This window comes from Rhinolophus sinicus, chromosome 1, assembly GCF_057876585.1.
Source record: "Rhinolophus sinicus isolate RSI-liver-muscle chromosome 1, RSI-T2T, whole genome shotgun sequence".
Taxonomy (NCBI): domain Eukaryota; kingdom Metazoa; phylum Chordata; class Mammalia; order Chiroptera; family Rhinolophidae; genus Rhinolophus; species Rhinolophus sinicus.
The window spans coordinates 90893794-90914568 of NC_142501.1; the positions used below are offsets into that span (position 1 = coordinate 90893794).

Here is a 20775-nt window from a genome sequence, read left to right on the forward strand (position 1 = left end):
AAACGTGACACAGTATAGAAGCAAGTGTTGGATTATAACACAAGAGTATAGATTTAAACTGATAAAGAATTTCAGAGAATGAAGAAATGAAGTGGGCTAAAGTTGTCGAGGTGATTTCATAGAGGAAGTTGCTCTTGAAAAGAAGACAAGCTTTGCTGTCAGGCAGTTACGTGTGGAGCACAGCATAAACAAAAAAAGCAAAACTGGGTTTGACATTTTAGAACTTGTGTTACTGTCATCAGAACACCATGGTTTCGTTCTTTATTACAAAGTCTAGTGCCTGGGAAGAGTCCATATTTACGCAGACTGTGTGAATATGTCTATAGTCCTTCTAATTACATAACCTGAAATTAGCACTCGGGAAAATATCTGTAAAGACCAGTCTGTAAACCAGTGAGTATGGGTATATACGTTATAGTTGGTCTAGTTAAAAAAATGTAAGATTCCCAGTGAGCAGATTAAGCATATTTTAAAAACTGCTAGTAATATTTTACAGAATTTCCATATTGTACAATTTTTAAAGAACATACCTTTATTTGGAATAACTGTATGTCCTCTTGCTGTGTATACATCTGCATGTCCACGTTTGTGCTTTCTTTCATAGTCTCCATCACACCCAGGAACTGCTCTATGAGAGCACCAAAGACTTTTTGCAACTCAGATTTGAAAACCAAAATAAGGAGAAGTCGTGGATGCTTGAAAAGGATCATTTGATGTCAAAGATTAAGCAATACAGGGTACAGTGTAAGAAGAAAGAAGATAAAATTGGAAAAGTTTGGCCAGTTCATGAGAGTCATTATAAGCAAAATGAATACGTTAAGGTAGTTTCCGTATATCTTAAAAAAATTGTGTGTTTTTCTGGAAGAGTTGAAAAAACTCAGAACTCCAAAGAACCTAAGAATTGTCATACAAGATCCATACGGTACAGTAAGCAGATATAGTAACAACCTCAAGAAATAGGTTTCAAAGAGTAGCTCTTTACAGTGTTTGGGGATTTAGAAAATGAAACTTGGTTCATTCATTCAACAAATATTTATTTCACTCCTACTAGGGACTAGGCTCTGGGGCTACAGCAGTAAAGTTAGATCAGGTCTGCCTTCATGGCATTTACATGTTAATGGATGATAAAGAACAGAAACATTAACAACCAAGAAAATGATAGATTATTTTTAAAAAGGTATTAAGGATTTAAAAGGAGTATTTGAAGATTATATGTAGTTACTGGAAGTCTAGTTCTGTAGAGAAGCACTAGGATACTCTTAAGTCTGGTGTTTTTACTGAGACCAGAAAAATGGGACTGAGCTTGCCATACAGACGTAGGAGAAGAGCAAATTTCAACCAGAGTATGCTCAAGGAGGAAGTGGTACCCAAGGAGGTTGGAGGGGTGGCGCTGCGTGATTGGCAGCTGCTCACTCGAATCTCCTTTTGTGTTCTACTTCCTCCTTGCTTGTTTCTCTATAACCATGACATCCTTCTCCTTAAACATACTCCAGGGCCTTTAAACTGGCTCTTCCTTCGCCTGGAATGCTCTTCCCCTGGGCCTGTATGTAAGGAAGTAACATGATCTGATTTGGATTTTTAAAGATCATTCTGGGTACTCAGTGGAACATGTATAGTAAGCATTGTTGATGTTTCTTCCTTTTTAAAGAAGAACTTCATTAATGTGTCCCAAACGTATACAGTAGTCTCTTGGTATCTGCAGGGGATTGGTTCCGCCCCCTGCAGGTACCAAAACCCATGGATGCTCACGTCCCGTATATAAGATGGAATAGTATTTGTGTATAACCTGTGCACATCCTCCTGTATACTTTAAATTGTCTCTACTTATAATGCGTACTACAATGTAAATGCTATGAAAATAGTTGTTATACTGTATTATTTAGGGAATAATGACAAGAAAAAAAAAGTCTGTACATGTTCAGTAGTCCTAACTAGGTAGTACATGTCAGCAACAGTGTAACTTTTTTGTGGAGTATTTTTGTTCCATGGTTGAATCTGGATGTGGAACCTGTGGGCACTACTGGAGGGCCGACTATCATTATGCTTACTTGGGATACTTCTGAGCTCCATTATCTACTCTTCCCAGAGCCAAAAATAATTTGTCTTATTTTAAAGAATGTCTACTATGTACACTCTAGAAAAAGGTTAAGAGAATCCTCTTTCAAATGTTCTCCAAAGTTCCTTGTTCTCTTGTTCCTTAACTCATTTTGTACTTCTGGAAATCCTTTCTTTCCTTTCTTTCTTTACCTAAATGCTATTTGAATGACCTAAATTATAGAACTGAGTATTAATTATTTTCCCTTTTGACTGGCAGTCGCTAAAGGATAAGTTACTACAAGAGAAAAAGCTGTCTAACATGTACCAAACGCAGTGCATTTCCCTAGAAGAAGAACTTGCACGAATTCGTGAGGAAGAAGGAGTGAGGAGAGAGATCTTCAAGGTACAAAATTCTCGGCCACTTATGATGGAGTGGGAAGTGCAATGGCTCAAGAAATGCTTCCCTCATTCATAAATGCCTTCTCATTTCCCAAAATTTAGGATCGCTCTAACAAGATGGGGAAGCGTTTACAGGTAATGACAAAACGCTACGAGGCCTTGGAGAAGCGGCGTATCTTGGAAGTCGAAGGTTTTAAGACAGATATTAAGATTCTCCGGCAGAAACTGAAGGACTTGGAGCAAATGCTCTATAAGGTAATTGCTGATCCTGAATACTGAAAGGGAGAAAAGGGGTACAAGTGAGACAATACGTCATGAAGAAAGATGTGCTCTTTCCCTGATGGCGGGTGCTAATGGATCACCATCCTGTAAGCCTCACTAAAATCGGTTTAACAAGGACACAGTAGAGGGAGGACAAAAATAGGCTGAAATAATTGAATGACTGCATCATTATACTTTCATCTAAGTCAAACCTAGAAATTTTTATCCCAATTCAAGAAGTATTAGTTTGGTGCAAAAGTAATTGCAGTTTCGGATCGTGAATTTTAAATCATTATAACTAGGCTCAAACACATCTTTATTAATCAAGATGGGGACTATTACAATCAACACATATTACAATCAATACATTGTTGCCAGCAAGAAACAAGTTTGTTTATTCCTGTAGCATAAAAATCCGAGCTTTGGGATTCAATGAACTCTTGGAAAGTATTTTCTGCATCCTGCTGGTTGTGGAACTGTTTTCCCTGCAAAAAGTTGTCAAGATGCTTGAAGAAGTGGTAGTGGTTGGCGAGAGGTCAGGTGAATATGGTGGATGAAGCAAAACTTCATAGCCCAATTTGTTCAACTTTTGAAGCATTGATTTTGCAATGTGCGGTCGGGCGTTGTCATGGAGAAGAATTGGGCCCTTTCTGTTGCCCAATGCCGGCTGCAGGCATTGCAGTTTTTGGTGCATCTCATCGATTTGCTGAGCATACTTCTCAGATGTAATGGTTTCACTGGGATTCAGAAAGCTGTAGTGGATCAGACCAGCAGCAGACCACCAAACAGTGACCGTGACCTTTTTTGGTGCAAGTTTGGCTTTGGGAAGTGCTTTGGAGCTTCTAGGTCCAACCACTGAGCTGGTCATTGCTGGTTGTCATATAAAATCCACTTTTCGTTGCACATCACAATCTGATTGAGAAATAGTTTGTTATCGTTGTGTAGAATAAGAGAAGACAACACTTCAAAACGACGGTTTTTTTTAATTTGCGGTCAGCTCATGAGACACCCACTTATCAAGCTTTCTCACCTTTCCAATTTGCTTCAAACGCCAAATGACCATAGAATGGTTGACGTTGAGTTCTTTGGCAACTTCTTGTGTAGTTGTAAGAGGATCAGCTTCGATGATTGCTCTCAATTGGTCATTGTCACCTTCCCATGGCTGGCCACTACGCTCCGATTGCCAGCCACAAGGCTCTCATCTCCTTTGCAAAACTTCTTGAACCACCACTGCACTGTACATTCCTTAGCAGTTCCTGGGCCAAATGTGTTGTTGATGTTGCAAGTTGTCTCCACTGCTTTATGACCCGTTTTGAACTGGAATAAGAAAATCGCTCGAATTTGCTTTTTTTCTAACATTTCCATCGTCTAAAATAAATATAAAATAACAGCAAGTAATAAGTCATTAGCAAAAAAACATAAAGTGAGAAATGCACATTAAAATGATGTGTAACATAACTACATTTATTTAAGAATGTATTCCAATATCAGAGGCAAATTTCAGCAATGCAAAAACTGCAATTATGTTTGCACCAACCTAATAGATTAAAAAAACTGTTTTACAAATGGGGAAAGTGAGTAGTTGAGTAATAAAGTAATTTTTCCCTCTCAGACTCAGCCTTATTTAGAATCAAAGTTGCCTCAAAGCCTTCTTAAAAGAGATTTAACCAGTCGTCCACATATCCTAAGTGATCACTACATTCCAAACAAAGTTGATTATAGAAAAGAAAAGGTGCTTTCTTTCATTCTTTGGTAAATTTACCAGTAATGTTTATATCTTTTTACTCATTGTTAATTGTTCATTGATCTCTATCTCAAGGCTCCTTTCCTGTTGTATGGGAAAGCAGAGAGTCTCATGCCTTTTCTGCTTTAATGTTACTCTGTTTTCCTTCTTTTAGTTAGTCACTAAAGAAACGAAGGATTGAATCTATCCTGTGTGCCAAAAGTCTTATAAAAAGGAGCCAGTGTAGCCTAGTCGTTATGGCTGATGTCTCTCTCCTGGCATATGCTGTAACCATTTCCTCTTTTTTTTCAAATCTCTAGGCAACTCTTAATTCCCGGGCAAACCAGGATCTCGCCATTCTGTGTGAGGTCCGTGACAGCAATAGACGGGCACATAAGATCCAAGGAGAACTGAAGAACCTCAAGTCCAAACTATTTGGTCTGGAGAATGAACTTAGACTTTGCTGATGTTTAGTTTTAGATGTGGCCCTCTCCTGTACCGAGTCTGCTTTCTGAAACCCGAGATCACGGCCGTCTTCTCCCAGAAACGAGGCAGAGTTGACTAGAGTGGAGGTGTCCATTGTTATAAAGATAGGGTGAAGAATCAGGGACCACCAAAATAGCCTTTCTCTCATGCTAAGCTTTGTCGATAATTTATGCTGTCCTATTAACCTTTTTGGGTTTTTTGGCCTAGATTATAACCTAAATTACTTAGAGACTTTCCCCTTATTTCTATTTGTAAAGACATGTTTTTGCTTTTTTAAAGAAGACAGTGACAATCGGATGGGCAGGGGATTTGAGGGTTGGGTGTAAAAGGTGAGGGGATTAGGAAGTACAAATTGATAGTTACGAAATAGTCACGGGGATGTAAAGTACGGCATAGGGATATAGTCAGTACTGTAATAACTGCATAGTGCCAGGTGGGCACTAGACTAATTGGGGGCGTGGGGGATCACTTCATAAATGATATAAATGTCTAACCACTATGCTGTACACCCAAACCTAATATAAAATAATATTGACAGTAACTTTAATTGAAAATAAATAAAAAAAAATTGTAAAAAGCCAGTGACGATGAAAACTTAGGAAGAAAGGACTTTTGCTATGAGCTTGTTGAGTGTCAGTAGAAGGAACACTTTCCCTGTGGAGATAAAGGCATCCTTGAGGCTGCCTTTCTCTAGGCAGATGGGAGAGGCAACAACTGTCAAATGTGAATAGGCAGTAATTCTGCTGTTTAACTTTCTTCAGTCCTGAGCTGTAGGGCCTGAATTCCGTTTTGGACCCAATCTCATAAAGTTTCACCAGAGGGCGCTAGAGACCCTACTCTTAAGCAAAATGTTTAGTAAAACAAAGATGCCACTTTGGTAAGAGTGAGTAAAACTTAAAATGATCCTTGTATGAAAAGTTCAGTATTTTACCAATAACGTGTTTTTTTCAAAAAATTATATATTTTAAATTAACTATTTTTCAATAAAATATATAATTGAAAATAGACTCCGAGTTCTTTCATAATTTCTTGTTAAAACCACATACTTTGTTAATGACTCAGTTTACTTGTTCCATGATCTCTGCAGTCCTGTACAAGTATTAAAGTTTTCCGAAACGCCTCCCTTGAAATCATCTGGGGTTGATGGTAATAGATAGTGGTGATGGCACTGGAACTTTATCCATTTGTCTCACCTTTGTCCTTTTTTAGGCAAATTGCTGTGCATTTGGGGCAAAATAATTGTGTATCATTTTGGACAGCCTCTGCGAAATCAGTTGGTCTTAGCTTGGTATGTCATCATCATGATTTACCCAGGAGAAAGCAAAGAGCTCAGGTTTTCATATTTGTGTTAAGGAAAGTGGTGATTAAATGGTCAGTAGGAAGAAAATGCTACCTTTTTTAAATTTAATTTTATTTATTTATTTAAATTTTTATTGGGGACTTTTGGGGAACAGTGTGTTTTTCCAGGACCCATCAGCTCCCAGTCAAGTCGTTTTCAATCTAGTTGTGGTGGGCGCAGCTCACTGGCCCATGTGGGGATCGAACCAGCAACCTTGTTGTTAAGAGCACTGCACTCTAACCAACTGAAACATCCGCTGCCCCCCAGATCAAGTTTTTTTCACTAGTGTATTGGACAGAAATTCTCAGAGGGACCAGTCCTGGGCTTTAGAGGTATATATCCGTAAGTGGATGACCCTTTCTTCCTAACATTTAAGGAATTGGCTTTTCGTGACTTGCTGTTTTGATGCCAGGCAAAACACAAGGGACTATTAAATCATAGAATTTCAGAGGAAGAAGGAATCTTAGAGGTCATATTATCCCACTTTTTAATTTATATACAACTGAGGTCTACCACCATCGACCAGCAATCAGTTGATAGTTACTAGCATCCTGGCCTCAATTCCAGTGATTATCTTCATATTAACCACCCACAATGTACTTACTCTCTAGCCCTCATAGTCAGTTAAAGCTATTCTGTCTCCAGTAAGCAGTATAGGGTAGTGAGAAGAGCCTGCCTGGGCTTTGGAGAATCACAAATGCAGATTCAATCATCCTCTTACTAAAAATCTCCAGGCTCTAGTCTCTTCCTCTATAAAATAGAGATATATCTACCTGCTTCAGCATGTGATGGTGGGAGTAAGAGAAAATTAGTATCCAGAATATATAAAGAACTCTTACCATTCAACAATAAAAAGATAACACAAAAATTGGCCAAGGGATCTGAATTGACATTTCTCCAACGAAAATAGGCAAATGGCCAATAAGCACATTAAAAGATGCTCAGCATGATTAGTTAGTAGGGACATGGAAATCAACAATAAGACAACTTCACACCCACTGGGATGCTGTAATACAAAAGATAGTGCTAAGAGGGTGTGGAGAAACGGGGAAGCCTAAAATATTGCTAATGGGATTGTAAAACAGTGCTGCTGCTTAGGAAAGCAGTCTGGTGGTTGCTCAAAAAGTTAGAGTTAGGGGCCGGCCAGGTGGCTCAGGCGGTTAGAGCTCCGTGCTCCTAACTCCGAAGGCTGCCGGTTCGATTCCCACATGGGCCAGTGGGCTCAACCACAAGGTTGCCAGTTCAATTCCTCGAGTCCTGCAAGGGATGGTGGGCTGTGCCCCCTGCAACTAGAAAACGGCAACTGGACGTGGAGCTGAGCTGCGCCCTCCACAACTAAGATTGAAAGGACAACAACTTGACTTGGAAAAAAGTCCTGGAAGTGCACACTGTTCCCCAATAAAGTCCTGTTCCCCTTCCCCAATAAAATCTTTAAAAAAAAAAAAAAGTTAGAGTTACCAGCAATCTCACTCTTCAGGTATATACCCAAGATAAATGAAAATAAACATCCCCACAAAAACCTGTACATAGATGTTCATAGCAGCATTATTCATAATAGCCATAAAGTGGAAATGACCCAAATGTCTATCAACTGGTGAAGAGGTAACCAAAATGCAGTGTATCCATTCAATGGAATATTATTTAGCCATAGCAAGGAATGAAGTTCTGACACATGCTGCAACATGGATGAACCCTGAAAACACTATGCTAAGGGAAAGAAGCCAAACACAAACGGCCCCATATAATTCCATAGACACGAAATGTCACAATAGGCAAAACCATAGAAACAAAGTAGATTAGTGGTTGCTGGGGGCTGAAGAGAAGGAATGAGGAGTGACTGCTAATAGGTGTAGGGTTTCTTTTTGGGGTGATGAAAATGTTCTAGAATTAATGGTGATGTTGCAAAACTGTAAATATACTAAAAGCCACTGAATCAGATACATTACAAGTGTGGATTTTATGTGGGTTATCGATCAATTTTTTTAAAGAACATAAAATGGCTTTAGTCTTGTGCCTAGCCAACAGTGGGCATTCAATTATTATTAACATCTATATTTTGGCTTCAATTGACTTCCTTTCAATTGGCTACCATTGTCAGATTCCAAGATGCATTCATTCCTTCATTCAGCATTTTATTCTGAGGTGCTTTGTATGTACTAGAAATTGTGCTGGATCTTAAGTTTACAGAGAACATGAAAATAATCTTTGTGCTCTAAAGTGTTAAGGTGCATAGGATAGAAAGCAGAGAAGATGACTTAAATGAGGTCATTTTTGAGCTGAATCTTAAAAGTGAATTCGGAATCAGACAAGAGTTTGGACAATATGTGAAGGCATGGAAGAAAATGGGGAAGTGCAAGGACAGGAGACAAAGTCATGTAACATAGGACATGAGAAATGTAGGAAATTTCACTTAATACAATAATGTAGATTCGTCAAATATTTCATGATCTTTTACATCAATTCAAAACATTTGAGTTTACATAAAAATGGGAAAACCCCAAATTAACCAAAATCAGAAATACTTAGTAATATCCATACATATATGAAAAAAAGAATTTGGAATACAAACTCTCTTAAAAATGGGTGGAGAGGAAGCATCACAATAGTAAATAAATGTACTATTTATGTCCTGGGAAATCCTGTATTGAAGATCAAGGTAAGGCACAGTCACTTAACACCAGGATTTACCGCAGTCTCTGCAGGGACAAGGGAAAGGGTGATGCGAAAGATCTTAAGAACCATGAGTGTCATCTGCTTTGCCTTTTAAAATTTGTAGCCTATATATGAGTCACTTAGTAATAAGTCACGTTTTTATCCATGAAATTTGTGTGATTTTTCACAACATAAAATAGATTCTGACTATGTTATTTTCGGTCCAGTCTGAGGATTCTCACTGCCTCTCCACCCACACCACACTAGCTGGGCTGTCGAGATTTACTGTAATATTTGCAACAAAGCAGATTGTACTGTCATTACTCACTGCATACTGGAACAGAAGAAAGGAGAAGGCTATAGACTTTATCCAGAACAGAAACTCAAGGCCTCGGCTAAATGGAGACATTAGGAATAAAGAAGAAAGGACAGATTTGAGAAACATTTAGAAGTAGAATGAACATCATTTCTTTGTGATGGATGAGATGTGAAGGTTAGGGAAGATTTAAGGATAGTTCTCTAAATCCAAAGTCTGTGGCTTGGGGAGCCATGTGTATAGTGACACCATCAACTGAGACTTAGCATATATAAGAATTAGTAGGTTTTGAATACATTTGAGAATAGGGATAATGGAAGCCAGAAGAGAAGTTAAGATTAAAGATTGAGGGGGCAGCCGGATGGCTCAGTTGGTTAGAGCACGAGCTCTGGGCAACAGGGCTGCCGGTTCGATTACCACGTGGACCAACAAGCTGTACCCTCTGCAACTAGAATGAAGTCAATGAGCTGCCACTCAACTCCCTGGTGGCCAGATGGCTCAGTTGGTTGGAGCGCCAGCTCTCAAACACAGGGTTGCCGGTTTGACTCCTTGACTCCCGCAAGGGATGGTGGGCTGTGCCCCCTGCAACTAACAATGACAACTGGACCTGGAGCTGAGCTGCGCCCTACATAACTTAGATTGAAAGGACAACAACTTGACTTAGAAAAGTCCCGGAAGTGCACACTGTTCCCCAATAAAGTCCTGTTTCCCTTCTCCAATAAAATCTTAAAAAAGAAATAAGATTAAAGATTGAGATTTGGAATTATTAGTATATAGAAAATAATTGAAATTATGGGTCCAAACCATGGATGTGGATGAGATCACAGATGAGAAGCATATAGAAATAAGAGAAGAGGACCAAGAAGGGGGAACCTACTAGTCAAAGGAGATACCTAGTAATAAAGCAATGGTCTGAATAACAAGAAAATAGTTTTTTTGAAGCCTAGAGGAATTAGAACTTGAAGGAATAAGAGGCTGGTAGTGTCAAATGCTGCAGACAAATAAGGTATATTATAATTGAGACTTGGCAATTTAGTAACAGGTGAATTTAGAGCAATTTCAGTGAAGTGGGGATGGAGGTCGGCCCATATTAGGTTGAGAGATGAGACAAGGAGGAAGACGGGAAGTAGCTTTAGAGCTGATTAAACCAAGAAGAGGAGTTTTGATGGTTTTAGGCTGGGGAAAATGTAATCATATTTATAGACTGAACAGAAAAAGGCAGAGAAAGGTATTGAAGATAGACAAATGAAAGGGGATGTTTGTGAAGTGAGATGCTGGAGGAGAATGAGAGCCAGGGCTGATGGAGGCAGTAAGAGTAGATACGAGGTAATTGCCTCATTTTTCATAGAGGAAATAAAGTCAAGGCCATCCATTGAAAGTGAGATGGGGCGTTGATATGATGGTGAGCTTGATGAGAAGAGTGAACGTTTGGAAAGATGGAAGGGAGCCGATGAGGGGCAAATGATAGAATTGTTACGGGTAGGTCTTGATGAGGGGGTTATTAAGGTGAATTGACTGCCAAAATGTCTAGGATTGCAGCAAGTCACAGTCTGCTTCATGTACCATCCTAACTTCCCAAGTAGGTAAGGGTGCAGAGCCAAAGTGGATCTAGAATGGGCCGACTAGTAAGAAACAGGCAGGTGAAGAGGTGGAGCTGGGGGGAGGGTTTGGCTGCCAATAGAAGGAAGGCACTCCAAGAAAATGTTTTGAAAGGGTTGGTTTTTTTGTTTTTTGTTTTATTTATTTTTAAGACTTTACATGAAAGCATTGCTTTATGGCTCTAAGCTGTGAAGGATTCCACTCCTGGACTGACTGGTAGCTTAGTTTCAAGTTAGCCCTACAAAATAGTGAGTGAACACAACCTGGATTTCTGAGTAATTACTTACTCACCTCATGTCTAAGGCGACATCACAGTATACTCTCGTTTTTGTATATAGGACATCCTCATTTGGAAACAATGTACTCCCTCCCCCCCTTTTTTTTTGAACTACCAGATGATAATATTCACATCTTAAATGGTATGTAAGTATGTGTGGAGTAGGATTGTTTCTGAGAAGCCCACGGCCTTTGCCATAGCAGAGCTCTGGAAGCTTGGCTTTCAAGTGGCGCCATTACTGCTTTTGTTTGCAGATCTTCGCATCTCTTCCTCTTTGGTTCTTGGGCCTTTAAAAAGAAAAGATTGATCCAGCCTCTGTGTTTTTTTCCTTTTTAATCAAATATGAACACAGCAAAGAACATGAAGCTGTGAAATAGGCCATTTTAATATTGGACTTCAGGTGATTGTTATAGAGTCATTTCAAGTTGGGGTGCTAAATATGTATTTTTTTAGTTTGGACAAATATTTATTATAAAATAATATACTTGATAAGTCAACACACCTATATCTATCTATCTATCTATCTATCTATCTATCTATCTATCTATCTATCTGCAGTAGTACCCCCTTATCTGTGGTTTCACTTTCCAGTTTCAGTTACAGTCAACCATGGTCCAAAAAAATTAAATGGAAAATTCCAGATATAAACAATTCATAAGTTTTAAATTGCATGCCAGTCTGAGTAACATGATGAAATCTCCCGCCGTTCCACTCCGTCCTGCCCAGGATGCGAATCATCCCTTTGTCCAGCATATCCAGGCTGTATATGCTTAGAAGCCGTCTCAGTTATCAGATCGCCTGCCATGGTAACACAGTTGCTTGTGTTCACATAACCCTTATTTGACTTAATAATGGCCCCAAAGTCATTCACATAATGTTCATTACAGTATATTGTTGTCACTGTGCATAATTTAGCAGGGGCATGTATGCATAGTAAAAACACAGTGTGTGTGTGTGTGTGTGTGTGTGTGTGTGTGTGTGTCTGTCTGTCTTTGTACTATCTGTGGTTTCAGGCATCTTGGAAAGTATACCCAGGAGTAGATAAGGGGAGACTAGTGTATCTTTCCAGCTTAGATCATTGCAGATTAACATGTGTTGAAAGAAATCATACCGAGCAGTCCTGTGTACATTTTGCCCAATCCCCCCAGTCAGCCACTGCATCCCCACGTGGTTCGTCTCTAGTTCTTGCATCCTAATGACTCCAGATTGGACCACGAAGTTTCGGTTGGGCTTTGGGTTGGTTTTGTGACATTTTCTTCCCCTTTTGGCTCACGACTGTCATATCCACAAAGCATCTTAATATTTAACAATATCAATGCTAATTTTAAGTTAGTACAAGTTTGCTATTGCTATGTTGACTGGTCCAGAGCCTCTTAATTGGCAACCTTGCCTTGACATTTGGAAAGGGATAATAAAATACTAAATAAAGGGATCTAGAATCCGAATGATTCTAATGTAGTATTGTCATGAAGACTTTCATAAGATTTAATTTGGCCCCAAATTCAATAATGAGTCAAGGTTAAACTGGTCGGTCTGGAGTTCTTTTACTTAAATTAGACTGATTCCCCACTTCAGCCCTACATCTCCTGTATCAGTCCCCAGAGCAGGCCATCACCTAAGCTTCTGCAGAAAATAGCTATGTCCTCTTCCTTGTTTCATGCCCATGCAATGAACTTCTTTCCCCACAAAATGACCTTGTAAGAAACTCTTCTTTCTCTGTATGTTCTCTGCTTAAACCCTTTGTAACATCTCTGGGATTCTGCATTTGACTTCAGTCTGACTAGACCCCCCTGGAGCCCCTCCCTCCCCATCTCCTGGTGCATCACAGCTGGTCTCCCAACCTCATCTCCTGAGCAGTGGCATTTGAGGGTGCCGCCCTGCCCACTCCTGCACAGACACTGCCCCTGCTCTCCTGCTCCTTAGCTCTCTGTCCTCATCTGACTCCCGTGCCTGCTTCTCCTCTCTGGCCCCTTTTCCTCTCCCTCATCCCTTCAGTGTCAGTGTTCCCAGGATTCCGACTTGGGCTCTCTCCACTAGTCTTCCATGTCCTCTGCCTGTGTGATCTCATGCTTTCCCATGACTCCAACTACTAATGGTGAGAAGGTTTGGGGGTTTCTTTTCCTAGAGATCTCTACCGTGGGGACTAATCTCCCTTGAGAATACTGCGGAATTTAAGGGGAAACTTACCTCAAAGCAAAATATTCAACCTAGAAAGCCAAAATAACACAGAGATTGGAAAATGTATAGCAAAGGGTAGCTGACCTAGATGTGAAAAGTAATTCAGAGAGTGATTTGAAGTCTCTGAGTTCACTTTCTAAATACTCTGAAAGAAAATCGAGAGTGTGAATGTTTCCTAAAAAGACCTGGAATAATAGAACGAAAAGTTTTTCCATGCACACCTCACATTGACCTGCACTGAGGGTAAGAGCATGGGTGAAGAGCAGAATGTCAAGGTGAAAGACTATTTTAGAAGCGCCAGGGTAACACGAACATTTAGGAAGAATTCCACACTTCGCTTTCTCCAAAAAAAACCGTTGCTGATGCCAAACACCTGCCCTGACCACCCTCTACCACACACACCCCACGTATGCGGCTAATACACGACGGAGCAGGAAACAAAACAAAGACCTCCTCCTCACATCACTAGTTTCACTGTCCCTGGTCCAAATCACTAAACTAGGTTCATCTCCTTTTTGCGTAGCTTAGCCAGATGAGAATATTGTTTCAATGACTTTTTGCAAACTGACTTTAAATCAGACTCCCCGCTGGGTACTTGGTGTGGACCTAGGAAGGAGATGAGAGCCTCCACCACGGTTCAGAGGGTCAGAAATCTTTTTTATTTTTTGTCCTGCTCCTAACCCCTTCACACCCCTGCCAAGCCTCAGTGTTAATGAGGTTTGCTGCCTGCAGAGGGCGTTAAGAGCAGGAGAGCAGTGTGGCTCTTTAATTTTCCCTCTCCCGGGCCAAGTTAAATTCCGGACAACCGCATACAGTGGGGATTTTTGTTTTCTTTCTTCCATCCCCAGTCCGGGTGGCGGCAGAGCTCAAAGAGTAGTCTGTTCTGGGGAAAAGACGGCGTCTGCCTCTCTCCCAAACCAGCCCCGATCAAATCCCAAGCAGCCGGTCCTTAGATAACATGGCTGAGAAACCCGAAACCAACGGCTCTGACTCTCATCAGTGCCCAGCATCACCGTCTGGAAACCGAGACGTGTTGCAGAGATGCCACAGTGATTGAGTGTTAAGTGGCCTGGCTGGGGTTCTCTCATCAGAGTTTGTAGCCTGGACCTATGAACTTAGACAAAGAAGGTTTTCAGAAAGTCTGTCTGGGGCTTGAGCATTTGAGCTGTTCAGTGGCACTTTGCACATGTACTGGGCTTTAGGATCATTGTTCTCCGGTAGCAAAGCCATAAGGTAGGTTAATACAGCCATGCTGTCCACTCGCTGGGTTGCCTGAAGCATTCCCAGCAGGTGAGCGCATTCAATTGTGTTTGAGGCAAGGGAGGGAAGCTCCATGCTCCATTTCTGCTTTATTAGGGGAAGGCATCCTTAAGTGAGTGGGCTTTAGAAGAGGCAGAGCCTCTTAGGAATGGGGAGAGAGAACCTCTTCCATTATTACGGAGTGTTTATTGAATGCCTTCTTTGCTGGATGCTGTTAAAGGAGTACAGATTATTGAACGTAGAACAGATGTGGTCACCGGCAAACCCTGTCAGGGACTGGGGAAGTCAGGAATAGGAGATGGGAGCGTTCCCTTCTCGAGGATGGAAGAACAGAGGTAGGAAATCCAGCTTCGCTCCGAGGCCTGGAGACCTATAGCTTACTTGGAAAATGCTGAGAACATCCTCAGTGCTGCAGAAGGTGGTGCCAGAGAGCTAAGGCAATAAAGCTGCCCATGAGCCTGCCATCTGTGTGTACAGCTGTGTGTTCGCACTTGTGGGGATGTCCTTGGGAGAGGAGAAGGTAGTACCAAGAGTCCACTCAGAGGTGTAGGCACTATGGTCTGTGAGCCTCGATCCACAGTGAGCCGCACAGCTTCTAGCATCAAACATGTACCGGGATGTGAGCAGCTACTCGGAGCTGGGGGTCCTCGTCCCTTGGTTTAGCCACAAGCCCCTCACCATTACCTGAAGTTGCCGATTGCAGGGTGCAGGCAGCAGAGATGATTTTCTAGTGGGGTTTACTGGTCAGAGAGAGGTGGACCCTCAGGGAAGTCTCATTTAGCCTCTGTTTCAGCACCAACTAATGAGCAACCAAAAGTGCTAGTCACCCTTTCTCCTCGTGGGTTTCCCAGCAACAAAGCAAACCTGAGTGGAGGCAAATAATTGGCATTACTCAGTTAAAAAACGCACAAGTCAAAGTTACTTTTTGACTTGGATAATTAATTGTCTGTTGACTTGCTGGGGAATCCTTTTCCCAGGGGGAGGAAGGCAGGAGGAGAGGTTGTAATAATTGGAGGCACCCACACTGCAGACTGGAAAGGGAAGCAAGACCCAGAATGGGTACCAAGCTTAAGCTTTGAAGCATGTCCAGGTCACACCTCATGCTTAAGGACTGTATCAACAACTAGTTTGCTTGGGAGGAAGATGAAGTTACAAGCACCCAGTATGTGAAATGCCTGGGATTGTTTCTAGCTAATGCGCTTTGTTCAGCATAACATCTTTGCCTCTCCATGATGCAATCTTGCACATGTTCTTCCATAGGAATGGTCAATATTCATCTGTTTCCCTATCTGGTATGCAAATATTTAGGACCACAGATGGAGAAACTAAGGCTTGGTCAGAGCTCAAAATTCTTTCCGTCATCTAGAAGGAAGGGCCCAAATGTATTGGAAATCAAGAGAAGCAGCCAAAAAGAAGCATTCAATGAGAGTTTCTGTCTTCTTCTGGGATTGGCCTCCATAGTAGAAACTCTACAGAAAGATTTGTACAGAAGGAAGGGATAGGAGAAAAGATCTCATCAGTAAAGAGCAGAACAGGCAGCATTGATGAGGGTGGTGATGGCGGGGGAATGAGAAGAATTATCATGTGGCTGGGTGAGTTATTGATGTGCTACAAGTGAGCTCAGAGTTTCCAGGGTGAATAGATTTCCCCAGGGGAACTCGCAGGGAAACAACATGTGCAAAGGGGGAATGAAAAAAAAAAAGCCCTGGATCTGAAGTTAGGAAACCTGAGTTTGAGTCCCATCTAAGATATGAGTCTCCTACCTTACCTTGAGCAAGTTATTTAAAATCCCTAAGCCCATTTCCTTATCAGTAAAATGAAATCAGTGAAACCTGCAGCTTTAAGTATGGATGACTTACATGAGTTGTGAGAGATAAAACAAATAAATGCTTGCCAAGATCACCATGACCCTTGGGGATAGCTTTAGCACTGTTCTTTTCTCTCTTAGGAATTCGCTCAAAGAAACGCCATCCTCCCATGTTTCAGTCTAAGACACTGGTGTAGTGATTATATCTCAGTAAAGCCTAGAGATCTTCACTGATGTCGATGGAAGAATGTCCAAACCTGTAGAGAATTTTTATAAAAATGTATTTGAGCCAAACAGGAATACACCTGGATGCAAGATCTTGCAGACTGAGATAAATGCTTCAGAGAACAAGTTTGCAGTTTCCTTTATGCATTTGAAATTAAGGAGGAAACAGAAGGGAGATTACTTGGAAGTAGGAGAAAGCAAGGGGAGATTGGATTACAGGACAGCTAACAAGATTATGTGCTCTCTTGAGGGTGGTTATGTTTTATTTCAAAGGTGTGTTAACATGGATGCACAGAAACAATAGACAGGGGTTATTTAATGCAAAGATAAACCTTTTACTATGTAAAGAAGTTAAAGGCCTGGGGTGTGACTACTCACCAGGACCTGCCCAGATAGAAATGTATGATCAGATCACCCTGTGAGGTTACTTTCCACAGAACCCTTTTTTTCCCCCTCCACATTGATTTATCATCAACATTTCCAGTACCAAGGTATCTCCATAAAATACATTTGAATAGCAGAGAAGCTCCTGAAGTAAAAGAGAAAAGAGTGTGGGTCTGCATGGGCATAGATTATGGGAGGTCAGGCCAGAGAGAGAGGAGATCTCTGGGTACAATGGAAAGAGGACCAGAGGCTAAACTTCTGGTTCTAGTTCTGATTCTATCACTTACTGGTCATGTGAAATGGGTGCAGGTTGCCTTGAAGAAACAAGCTTATGAAGTTTGTTTATAAATGGAGACTTCCTCCCCTGCCGTTCTCATTTAGTTGTGAGAAGTAAACACATCTGATATAGACGTAAAAGTGCTCTGTAAACTCAGATGTGCCACATTATAATGTAGATGTCAGGCTTTAGGAAATGGGAAGGGTGGTACTGGATCGTGGGGTTACTTGCTATGTTTTGATGTCCCTATAGACCAGAATAAGAATGGCTGCAGATCCAAGAGTTCTGCTACCATACCTAGTGGTCACTGGACACCTTTCCCTTTTGAACTCTCTACAAACCAGAATTTTCTGGCCCCTGGGCTAGGCTTGGCCCATTTTAGAAAGCTTAGCTTGACCCATCTTACAAAGCCTCTGTAATTTGAGAGAAGAAATTTTGTGGTTTGATCTGACTCTGACATTCATGCCAAAGACCAAAGCTCAACCCATCAGTTTTACAGGTAACATGATGGAAGTTATTTTTCCTTTTAGGTACAATTTCTAGAAGGGGACCCTGGGCCATTCTGAGTCAGGAGCCAGGGCTGTAGTGCAAGAGCAAAAGGATGGTGAAAATCATCAAAACAACCAATGGATATCCAGTTAAATCGATCTAACAGTGAACAGACATTGGTGGAAATTATGTCACCAAAATTTGTCACTACCTCAATCCAGATACTTAATTCTGGACCTGAGGGAGGATGACAGCTTGCTTAGTTGATTGAAAATGCAATTTGTGTCTCAAAATCCAGATCCTCCCCTGCTGTGAAATCACTAGGAGTCAATAACGAATTTGGAGGAAGAAGTCTGAAAGCAGGGTCTGGGTGTGAGGGCTCTCTTGGTGCTGAGGAGGCAAGTACAGCAGGGGAGAACAAAAGGGGAAGAAAGGAGAGCCACAGGTGTTTCCTGGTCCCTTACTCCTTTCCACCCCAGCACCCTCTCATCATAAGCAGGGAAAGGAATGATCAAGGTATAACAAGTGAGAGGATGAGGGCCCAGTACTGGAAGGTCCAGAGTGATCTCTTTCTTTTTCTGAATTTCTTTGGAATTCACTTTTTGGACCAGTAGGTCAGCCTTTAAAAGGTCAGGTTTCTTTTTTTGTGGAATATCATTTCTCTTCAACCAAAGGCATGCTTCCCACATAATAGACACTTGAAGGGTTTTGTTGATTGAAGTGATTGCATACGTTCTCTCAGGAGGGCCAGTCTTGAGGCCTGTTAACATTACAAAGTCTGGAAAGTGACACTACCTCACATCCAGTCTGGTTGTCCCCAGTGAGAGACCCTGGTCACCTGCCTCAGCCAAACTTCTACAAGCTGGCTGCTCTAGTCTCGGTCTTTTGGAGATAAAGAGGATGGGAAGTGCACACAGCTGTGGTTTGGAACTTCACAGAGACATTTTCCTGGGGCTATTATGAGAGAATTGTCCTTCGGGTTCACCTTTTGCTAAAGAACTACACTGGAAGTTCTGGGGGATGTTCAATCCAAGTGCTACCAGCTGTGGCTGCTGGCTCCCGGGTTGTGAAAGCATTCCCGAGGCAGGCAGAAATACAGAGGGAAGATTTATTAAAGTGGGGGGGGGGGGGGGCTAGGCAGAGTCTGCTGGAGACTACTGTGTTGAGTCTTTGTCTGAACTTGTATATTTTCTAACCAGGATGTAAATTGCTTCAGGCGTGTTGTTGGGGTGGTGGAAGGTGGGGTGGGGGAAGGTGCGGTTAAAGTGGTTATCACAACCTTTGCATAGGAGTTTGTTATGTAGATTTAAGTTGGAACCAGGAGTGGATCCCATATAAATGCAAAACCTCTCCCAAGTCATAGGGCCTGCATGGCAGAAGAAGTAAACAGAAACATTGAAACTGGTCTGCATGTATAGTGCACAGTCATTAAGGTTTGGCAGAAAGGAGGCAAAAAAAAGAGAAAAACCTTTCAAAAAGTCCCAAGCTAAATTACCCTTGTTAAATCAAACGATACCAGAGGTCCAAATCTCAAAATAGAAGATTTAGTGCCACCATTACAATCCCCCATTTCATCACTACCTTCATCCTCAAACATTACTGAAAGCCAAATGGACATTGCACTAAAAGAGGAGCAGAGTTTGCCACCCCCAAATATGCCACTTTGGGATATTGATTATGGGAGGAGCTCTGAAAATCAAGTGCAAGTTACCCTTTGTAAAGGATATTTACTTTTGTAAAGGAAATCTTCATTTGTAAGGGTGTTTCCCTCAGTGTACCAGGCCTGTCATCACTATCAAGAGGTAGGCTAGGGCTTAAATCTGCATAACAATATTCTCCTTGTTTACTGTGCTGGTCCTGGGAACCTCCAGGAACTTACTCTCCTCCCCCAGTATCTTCGTAGTCAGCTGAAGGTGGCATTTAAGGTGATGTCTGCCACCATATTGGTTACTCAGTTTTCCTGGGTCTCTCCCATGTATACAGACATTATACATGTTATTAAAGTTAAACTTGTCTTTCTCCTGCTAATCATTCTTGTGTTAATTTGATTATTAGTCCATCCAGAAGAACTTGAAGGGTAGAGGATGATTTTTCCTCCCCGACATGCTACATTACCAGGGATTTGAAGTTCCCACTTTTGAGGTCTCAGGTTAAGTTGGGGGAATGAGATTTACACTCAAAAGTGAGCCTGTACTTAGAAGTGGGTGAGACCCACTGTAAATAATACTAAAGCTCCAAGGAAGGTGGGGTTGCTCAGGATTGGACTCGTCTAACAAAGCTTCATAGAATCTGAAATGGACCTTGAAGAAAGGGTCAAACCTGGCCAACTAGAAAACAAAATGTGTTAAGGGGCAGTGAATAAACCCATTCTAGATGGAGCAGGTTTCTGATGGTCTCAAAGTTGGAAAAAGTTTTAGAAGGCCTTGAATTCAGATTTAGTTTGCATTTTAATCAGCAAGCACTTGGAAGCCATTCAATATTTCTGACCAAGTGTACGGAAGTGTGAGAGAATTTTATAAAGACCGTCTGGTAGTAGAGAAGATGGCTAGGGTGGGATGGGGGAGCCTGGGAGGTAGTTAAGGAAAAGTTACAATAGTCCAATAGAGACAATTGGACTGTTGATCATCCAGCAAAGGTGGTAGCAAAAGAAGGGGAAACATAGCCCTCCATTCTGTGAACTCCTGCTTTGAAACAGTATTTGCATGTTATTTGATTTTAAGATGTCCAGAAAGCTTTTGATCGTCCACTTTGTCGTTGGTTCCTAACCATTTTCCCCAGGAGAAAGAGTGTAAAATAAACCTGCATTATTAGCTGCTGAATGACCTGAGGCAATTCACTCGGCTCAGCTGGACTCAGTAAATGGATTATCTCATTTACTTTTTTAAAATTTTTATTGGGGAATATTGGGGAACAGTGTGTCTTTTCCAGGACCTCATGCGGGAATTGAACCACCAACCCTGTTGTTAAGAGCTCCTGCTCTAACCAACTGGACCATCTGGCCGCCCTTAACTATCTCATTTAAACCAGATCTTTTACCTGCCTGAAGGCAGAGAACTGGATACTACA

General features: G+C 41.4%; 1 protein-coding gene across 3 annotated transcripts in view; it reads left to right on the plus strand.

Annotated features, from left to right (window-relative positions):
- The window catches only part of CCDC77 (coiled-coil domain containing 77), a 29523-nt gene extending 23610 nt beyond the window's left edge, over positions 1-5913 (plus strand). For all 3 annotated transcript variants that reach the window (XM_019711335.3, XM_019711336.3, XM_088801551.1), the window contains exons 9-12: positions 605-821; positions 2315-2440; positions 2539-2691; positions 4741-5913. In XM_019711335.3, coding sequence (XP_019566894.2) covers positions 605-821; positions 2315-2440; positions 2539-2691; positions 4741-4887 — 643 coding nt within the window. In that variant the 3' untranslated portion in view covers positions 4888-5913. The remainder of the gene's footprint in view (positions 1-604; positions 822-2314; positions 2441-2538; positions 2692-4740) is intronic.
- The last annotated feature ends 14862 nt before the right edge of the window (positions 5914-20775 follow it).